Source organism: Garra rufa, chromosome 24, assembly GCF_049309525.1.
Source record: "Garra rufa chromosome 24, GarRuf1.0, whole genome shotgun sequence".
In the NCBI taxonomy this organism is placed as follows: domain Eukaryota; kingdom Metazoa; phylum Chordata; class Actinopteri; order Cypriniformes; family Cyprinidae; genus Garra; species Garra rufa.
Genome location: NC_133384.1, coordinates 17,370,719 through 17,378,911, shown reverse-complemented (window position 1 = coordinate 17,378,911; position 8,193 = coordinate 17,370,719). Strand labels below are relative to the sequence as shown.

At 36.4% G+C, this 8,193-nt stretch overlaps 1 protein-coding gene across 1 annotated transcript in view; it reads right to left on the bottom strand.

Annotated features, from left to right (window-relative positions):
* Positions 1 to 8,193, bottom strand: part of sema5a (sema domain, seven thrombospondin repeats (type 1 and type 1-like), transmembrane domain (TM) and short cytoplasmic domain, (semaphorin) 5A) — a 145,500-nt gene that overhangs the window by 100,181 nt on the left and 37,126 nt on the right. Inside the window, exons 7-9 of the mRNA XM_073830555.1 lie at positions 5,937 to 6,222; positions 5,376 to 5,511; positions 657 to 861 (exon numbers count right to left, since the gene is read on the bottom strand). Coding sequence (XP_073686656.1) covers positions 657 to 861; positions 5,376 to 5,511; positions 5,937 to 6,222 — 627 coding nt within the window. The remainder of the gene's footprint in view (positions 1 to 656; positions 862 to 5,375; positions 5,512 to 5,936; positions 6,223 to 8,193) is intronic.

The window sequence follows — 8,193 nt, the reverse complement described above, 5'->3', positions numbered from 1 at the left end:
TTAATGCATTGTGTATCCTTCTGAACCATCAGTGAGTGTTGGATTTTTCTGAACAACAACAACCAAAAAAAAAAAAAAAACAGCTGTGGATCTTTCAGGTAACAACACAGTATTAGAAATCAAGTGTATGTAAACTTTTGAACAGGGTAATTTTTATAAATTCAACTGTTATTTTCTCTTGTGGACTATATGTAAAGGTATTTTATGTGAAATACCTTATTCAGGTCAGTAGTAAATAAAAAACATCATGCATTTTGTATGATCTCTCTTATTTTGGTAAAATAATTTACATTTTGCAGATTCTGCAAGGTGTATGTAAACTTTTGACTTCAACTGTATATATATTAAATTAACATCTTATTTTGTTTATTTACAAAATTATCTTTTCTGTTTTTGACTGAGGTGGTAATGAGTCTATACTAATCTATACTAATAAAATCACTCACTATTAGCTTTTGCCACAACTAATGGACTACATTTGCAATTCTGCAGAAAGTTGTGTGCTATTAGTAGAGCCTCTCACGATGCAAGTCCATTAACCTTCATCTGTAATGTATATCCTATGCGGTGCTTATTTTAGACTATATTAAATGTATATAAATGTTAACTCTACTTACAGACCTCTATTTTTATGCAGAGGTGATGTGGTACTATACCTGTTGCTAAATAAATGATGTGATAGAGCATGTCTTTGCCCTGCACTACATCCACAGCCACGTGGGAGAAGCGCACATTGTCCTCCATGAAGTACGGCACAGGAACGACGGGTTGCACCACCTCGTGCATCAGAATGAACTTCTGGGCGTCCTGCAAGTTCCTCTCTGTTAAGTTCACATAGGAGCCGTAATCGATAGTGCCACACTGAGAAAGAACAAAAGAGACACAAACAGAGAGATGCAGGTGAATGTTTAGAAAGTTGGTCTGAAGTACACAAACACTGTTGCTTGCTGAATGAAATTATGAGTATTTCACCTATAGGAAAGGATTTTGAAATCTGGCTAGCAGTTGTTTCCCTAAATTACTGTTTTCCCCCTGAATACGATTTTATATGGAGAAACAAATTAGCTGGCCTCACAAAACCTGCACTCTCTCTTGGATCACATATAATCCAACATCAATCAGCTGGAGATCAGCGCAGGCATAATTCTACTCAAATGGAGTGCATGTTAGTCTTTCAAGAACAGAATATACGGCAAACCATTTTCCATCAATGCTGGAGGCTATAAATTTAAAACTCGTAAATCTGGCCTCAACAACATGGACATTCGCTTGATGAAGATGTCACAGCGAGCTAGATAAAGTGGGGCGCTTGCACGTCATGAATCCTTGTGCTTCAAAGTAGAAGACTTTTTTCCTCTCACGTGGACTTCGGAAACTTAATTATCAGGTCACAGAGATCGGCTTCAATAAGCCAGACGAGAGAGTCTGATTCAGCTGATCCAGAAAAGAAGTCTATGCTGATCAGACAGTTTCTAAAGGGTTTAGATATGGTAGTCAAGTCATTTTAATGGGGTCATTACCAGGCCCGCATAGAATCTGCACCCAATTCCAACAGAAAGTGCCTAAGATTTTCAAAGAATTTGAACACGTCATTCAGAGCATCTGGCCCTCATATGTTTGTTATTAGAGGTGAAACATGTAATCGAATGCAATTTACTATGTTTAGATTCATTCCGGAGAATTTCACCCCAAAATAAGCATGTAAAATGTAAATAAGAAGTTTGCAGAATCCATCTGGATCTGGTCATGGATCTCAGCCTGAATTAAAAGAGAAGTTCACTTACTTATTTACAGATAATGTACATAATAACGCCCCATTGTCATCCAAGATGTTCATTTCTTTCTTTCTTCAGTCGCAAAAAAAAATCATGTTTTTTGAGGAAAACTTTTTAGGAATGTTCTCTAAATAGTGGAATTCTATGGTGCCCGTGAGTTTGAACTTGCAAAATGCAGTTTAAATGCAGCTTCAAATGGCTCTAAATAGAAAGAAGGGTCTTTTCTAGCGAAATGACCAGTTAATTTCTAAAAAAAATGTACAAATTATGTACTTGAACTCTGTGCATTCCGGTTCATTCATCCTACATCACAGAAGTACCGACCCCTGTTTACAGAATTAACGCACAAGGAGGGTCAAACAGCCTTTACAAAAAAAGGTAAAACAGTGATGTAGAACGATTTGGAAGTTGGAGGAGAAAATGAGATGGGAGTTTTTTGACATACCCTAACAAACTGTCATGAACCTGAATACACAGAGTTTACGCAGAGCTAGACAAGACAAGCGTTTGAGGTTAAATAGTATAACTTGACAAGTATAACTTGACAAATTGATCGTTTTGCTAGATAAGACCCTTCTTCCTCGGCTGGGATCATTTAGAGCCCTTTGAAGCTGCATTTAAAATGCATTTTAGAAGTTCAAACTCGCAGGCACCATAGAAATCCACTATATGGAGAATATTCCTGAACAATTTTCCTAAAAAAAAATCATAAATTCTTTACGACTGAAGAAAGAAAGACATGAACATCTTGGATGACAAGGGGGTGAGTGTATTATCTGTACATTTTTGTTTTGGAACTGAACTTCTCCTTTAAAACATATTCAACTGCTTTACTATCAAGCAATTACCAGCAATTTAAAGGTTCAAGTGCTTTAATCAGATTCCCAGTGTATCTACAACCAAAAAAATGTGAGAAAGAACAAACCAGAAGATTTTTTGGGTAGGTCTTTCTCTGAACTTGTGTGAATTTGACAGTTTAAGCGCAATAAGACATGAAAGAGAACTTAGTTTAGTATTCACATTCTGTGTGACAGCCGTGTGCGCGTGCTTTGGATGTGAAAATCCAGAAACCATATATCAGAAGTTTAATATGGTTTGAAAAGCATTAGAATTGAATATCAAAGCCAAACAGATGCTTTTGGCAGAATATCTGACGTACAAGCTGTAAAGGCATAGCTATATTCTGAAAAAGGGGGCAGGAAGCAGAAGCTCATTTGCTTTTAAAGAGTCATGCATGAAAACAGTGTGTTTCTGCTTTCACTCAAAATAGGCATTTTCAAAATTATATAATAAATGAGGATATTTTGAGCTGAAACTTCATAGACACATTCTGGGGACACCTAAGACTACATATTGTAATAGGTATCCTTTAAGGTAAATACTTTAGACACGGATACATTCTTCCATGCTGACCACTAGAGTTTAGATTTCTGAAGAGAGTCTTAAAACTAATGCACTTCAGACTCAGTCATTGTGAAGTTCCTGGCAATACTCCACAGGAGATGAATACTGGCTTTATTAGCTCTTATCGTTTTAATTGTCCTGCCAAAAATGTTATAAGCTGGCAACTTTATTAATAAATTCATGAGCAATAGAACGACATGGAAATGGAGGCAAATTAACGACCATGAGAGAGGCTTGAGGAACCGTGGCCAGATCCGTCTCTTCTCTGTTATCATCGACAATATCATTGGGTGTTTGTGGGTTTTGGATAATTGGACAGTACTCAGAAAAAATAAAAATTCACCTCACATTTTCTTTTTTTTTTTCTTTTTTTCTGAGAATAATCAGGCAAACACATGAGGCAATACAACCAAAAACATCAGTCACCATCTCGTTTTAATTGGACACACATAGGTGGTAGTTGAGGTGAGAAAGTCAATTATTTTTTCTGGGTTGTTTACTGCTGGAGTGCTGCCAACAGAAAGAGACCTGGTACTTTTCACAAATACCGTTTTATTTGGCATTAGAGCAGCAGAGACACAAATCCCACGTTTTGTATTGTTATTAACCTAGGATTAAATGTTTGTGGTTTTTAAATTATGTTGATTTTGATCTGTCTCACCTCAGTTGTAATAAACAATTCAAATCATACCATCATTTTGACATATTCTGTTAAATACAAATTCAATTAATTTACAAAATCAAGTAAAAATATTTATATTAACAACTAATTTTAATAACCGTATAGAAGTATAATCAAGTGGTTCCTACAGCATTGTGATAAGACAATTATTATTATTTTCTCTTTTTTTACACATATTATGTTGTTGACTGAATTTAAGACATTATAAGACGTTGATATTTAGTTAAATTTCGGTTGCAATGTCAGCTGAGCAAAATTCAATGTCAGTTCAACATCTAATGTCAACATTAATTTGATGTCCAAGACCAATGTCAGCTGACGTTATGTGGTTGTTTTTAGGTTATGTAAATCAAGCCCACGTCAAATTAACGTCAAATACTGACGTCAACCCATTTTTTTATTCTCAACCAACCCTTTTGAACCCTTTCCAGCAGGACAACTGAGGGACTTAATATGCAACTATTACAGAAGGAATGAAAGGAAATAAACACGATGCATTAAGAGCCGAGGGGGTGAAAACTTTTGAACAGAATGAAGAATGTTTACATTTGTCTTATTTTGCTTAAATATCACATTTTTTTTATTTATATATATATATATATATATATATATATATATATATATATATATATTAGGCAAAATAAGAAAAATGTATGCATTATCATTCTGTTCAAAAGTTTACACCCCCGGCTCTTTATGCATTGTGTTTCCTTCTGCATCAGTGAGCGTTTGAACCTTCTGTGATAGTTGCATATGAGTCCCTCAGTTGTCCTCAGTGTAAAAAGATCGATCTCAAAATCATACAGTCATTGCTGGAAAGGGTTCAAATACACAAAAATGCTAAAATAAAACAAAGAATTTGTGGGACCTGAAGGATTTTTCTGAAGAACAGCAGGCAGTTTAACTGTTCAGGACCAACTATCACTAAACAAAACAAAACAAAAAAAAACAGCTGTGGATCATTTAAGTAACAACACAGTAATAAGAATCAAGTGTATGTAAACTTTTGAACAGTTTTTTTTTTTTTTAATAAAGTCAACTTTTATTTTCTCTGTGGACTATATGTAAACATCTTTAATGTGAAATATCTTATTCAGGTCAGTACTAAATAAAAAATAACATGCAATTGGACGATCCCTCTTATTTTTGGTAAAATAATTAACATTTAGCAGATTCTGCAGGTGTATGTAAACTTTTGACTTCAAAATTCTTCAATGTTTACTATTAAAAAAAACTAAAAACACACAAACAACAAATACAGTTAACGGTTTGAAATTTCCCAAACCTCATCAAATAAATGGAAAACAAAACTCTTAGAATATTCAGACTGACTTCTTGATGAGAAGGACAATGATCAACATTCTCTGAAGGTTAAGAACCTCCTTTCGCTGACCATTTGAGAGTTTCAGGCCCTATTCTGTCCCCTATTTGTGGAAAGTGCCACTTAACTTTTAAAGCAGATGAAGCGAATACATACTGTCTGTAAAAGTGGCTGTCATTTTCTGGGTGCTTACCTGAAAGTCAGGGTTGGGATTGGGGTAGGGCAGCCAAGCGGAGCGCGAGTTCTCCTGGTACTTGAAAGGCCCACTGAACACTTGGGTAATAGCGCTCAGATTGAAGGCGCACACTGCTGATGCTGCAATGCTGTTGCTGAGAACAGAGTCAGAAGGAGGCAGTCAGCACACACACACACACACACACACACACACACACACACACACACACACACACACACACACACACACACATAAACACACTTATACGCAACACTTCTTCCACTGACAATCATTAAAGCATAGTGGATCGGAATGTGAAAAATGGATCTGTCCATTGCTGACTGTGATACAGATCACACACAACCAGAGAGATAACAGTAGGTAAGCAAAAAAAAAACAAAGAAAATGTAAAATATACGATAGATAGAAAAAAAAAACATGCAATTAATTACAGGCTTTTGCTGATAATGTAGACCACAAAATTGAGTTTCTCCTCGAAATAATAAGTCATAAGCTGACTTCTGTGATTTGAAACCCTGAACGTAAGAGTGTGTTGTGATCAAAAGGTGCTTTACTCACACATTAGTGGTGAAAATCCCGTAGAGAAGCTCGAGTTCAGGCAGGAAGAAGGTTCCTTGCAGCTCGTTGTAGTTGAATGGAATCTCGCCCGGCCGTGAGCAATTAAGCCTGGCCTTCATAAAGGTGGTCCAGGTGTCCTCCAGAAGAAAACGACCCCCGATGTCGTTCTTGCAGACGCGGGCGGCGCGAGAGAACACCGTCCTGCCACAGTCATGCTCCACGGCGTTCTCACGGAAGAAGAAGTAGGTGAAGTTGCCCATGTCATAGGAGGAAACGAAGTTGGGTTCTGAGTTTGACAGAAACGGAGGACAGGATGACAGTGATTAATAACAGATTGCACACAGAGCAGAACCGCTGGCCCATCGAGATGCGTTTATTAATCTTATGCTTAGGTAATGGACGAACTCATTTGTCACGGGAGAAGAGAAAGGTTACGAAGAGAAACGATCAAAGAGAGCTTACTCGTTTAATTATCGCTCTCCATTCAAAATAGATGAGCGCACGCGCCTCTCAAAGGCGAAAAGAGCAACCGTCATGGCCAACTTCGTAAGATTCAAAGTGAGTTGGTGGTTGTGATTGACAGGGAATTCATTTTCTTTTGTGGTGAGGAGCTTAGCACATTTGCACAACATGAAGGAGGAAAAAATCAATTGGAAAAAAGTTAATGTAATGTAAATGTAAATCAGGCAAAAATTCTTCTCTGTCAAGATTCTCAGATAATAATTTTTAAACCCATCAGCTCTGGTGCTTTTTTCACTTTGGACGTTGATGTTTAGGTTTGGAGAAAAGATTAGAGAAAAGATAGTTAAAGAAACAGCTCATGCAAAAACGAAAATTCTGTCATCCTTTAGTCAATCTCATATTGTTCAAAACCTGTTTGACTTTCTTTCTTCTAAATATTTTGAGGAATATCTCAAGTGTTTTTTTGTCCATACAATGGAAGTCAGTGGTGACTAAAAAGGTTGGTTACCAACACAGGGTTTGTGCAGATGCTGTAAAATGAAATTCCTGGTGTAACGCCACGCCAGCAGAGGGTGCCCTTAACTACACTGACTGTTGCTGCTCCCTCTGCTGCCTCCTTGGTTACTTCCTGTTTGGTGGCCATTTAAGGAGGCCTACACCAAACAGGCCCCGCAAAGTATTGTTTTGTTGTGCGGACTTTACTAAGCGTTTCTCCTGTTTCATTGCTCTGTTTTGATATTTTTCCACGGTTTTGTTTCTTGTCATAGTTTTGCCATTGTTTTGTTCTGTTTCATTGCCATAGTTTTTGCCTTGTTTATTTGTTACTTTTCAGACTGCCCTCTCTGGTTTTTGGACTCTGCCTGTGTTTTTGTGGATTACGCTATTGTTTTGCCTCCGTTACACTGTTTGCTTGGATATTGACCCTGCCTGACTACGATCTGTTTATTGAAGCTTGCGTTTGGATCTTACACGCTTCCCTGAGTCCTGCGTTACACCTGGACTTTCAAGCACTACTTTATTGATTTTTAATATCTTATTGAACAAAGTCTAACATTTCAAATAAAAAAAGAGAAATAGATAAATAAAAATATACTAATCAAAAAATGACAAAAAATAAAATGAAGCTGAAAATATTACAAAGAATACTACACTTTTACTACAGTAAAACAATGGTTAGTTTTCTTAAGGGATTTGTAATTGTGTATCTCTTCTTTCTTTTTTTTTTTTGTTTGTTTTGTCTTTATAATTGCACTGCAATAATTGTTTGATGTTTTCTACTGTTTAAGAAAAAAAGATTCACGGAATTGCTCTGAAGTCCTGATCTTAATTAAACGATTTGCGAACCAAATTGCAGATCGTGAATCATTTGATTTCGCAAAATGATTCACAAACCTGTTCCGATCTAAATCAAATTATTCAAGATAAGCGATTTGAAGTCCCAATCTGAATCAAATGATTTGCGATACACAATCCGATTGGAACGCTCCAAAACACAGAATCATTTTGCGAAGCAATGGTTTAACTTATTTGGAGTTTTGAAAAGCTCAGTTTGACCCATTACTATGTGCTTTTTGAAATCATTACAAGTGATTTTGAAATTTGAAAATGAATGGCTCTTTTAATTTGATCTAGTTTTTGCTAGTGAATCACTTGAAATGAATGATCAAAGTCGCGAGTTTGAATCAATCAGAGCAGTTCCAGCGTAAATGACTCAGTTGATTTGCTTAATTTATTCCTCTAGTGCTACTACTTGCTTAGCTTGATAGTTTTCTGACATTAATTGAAATAAGCAAAA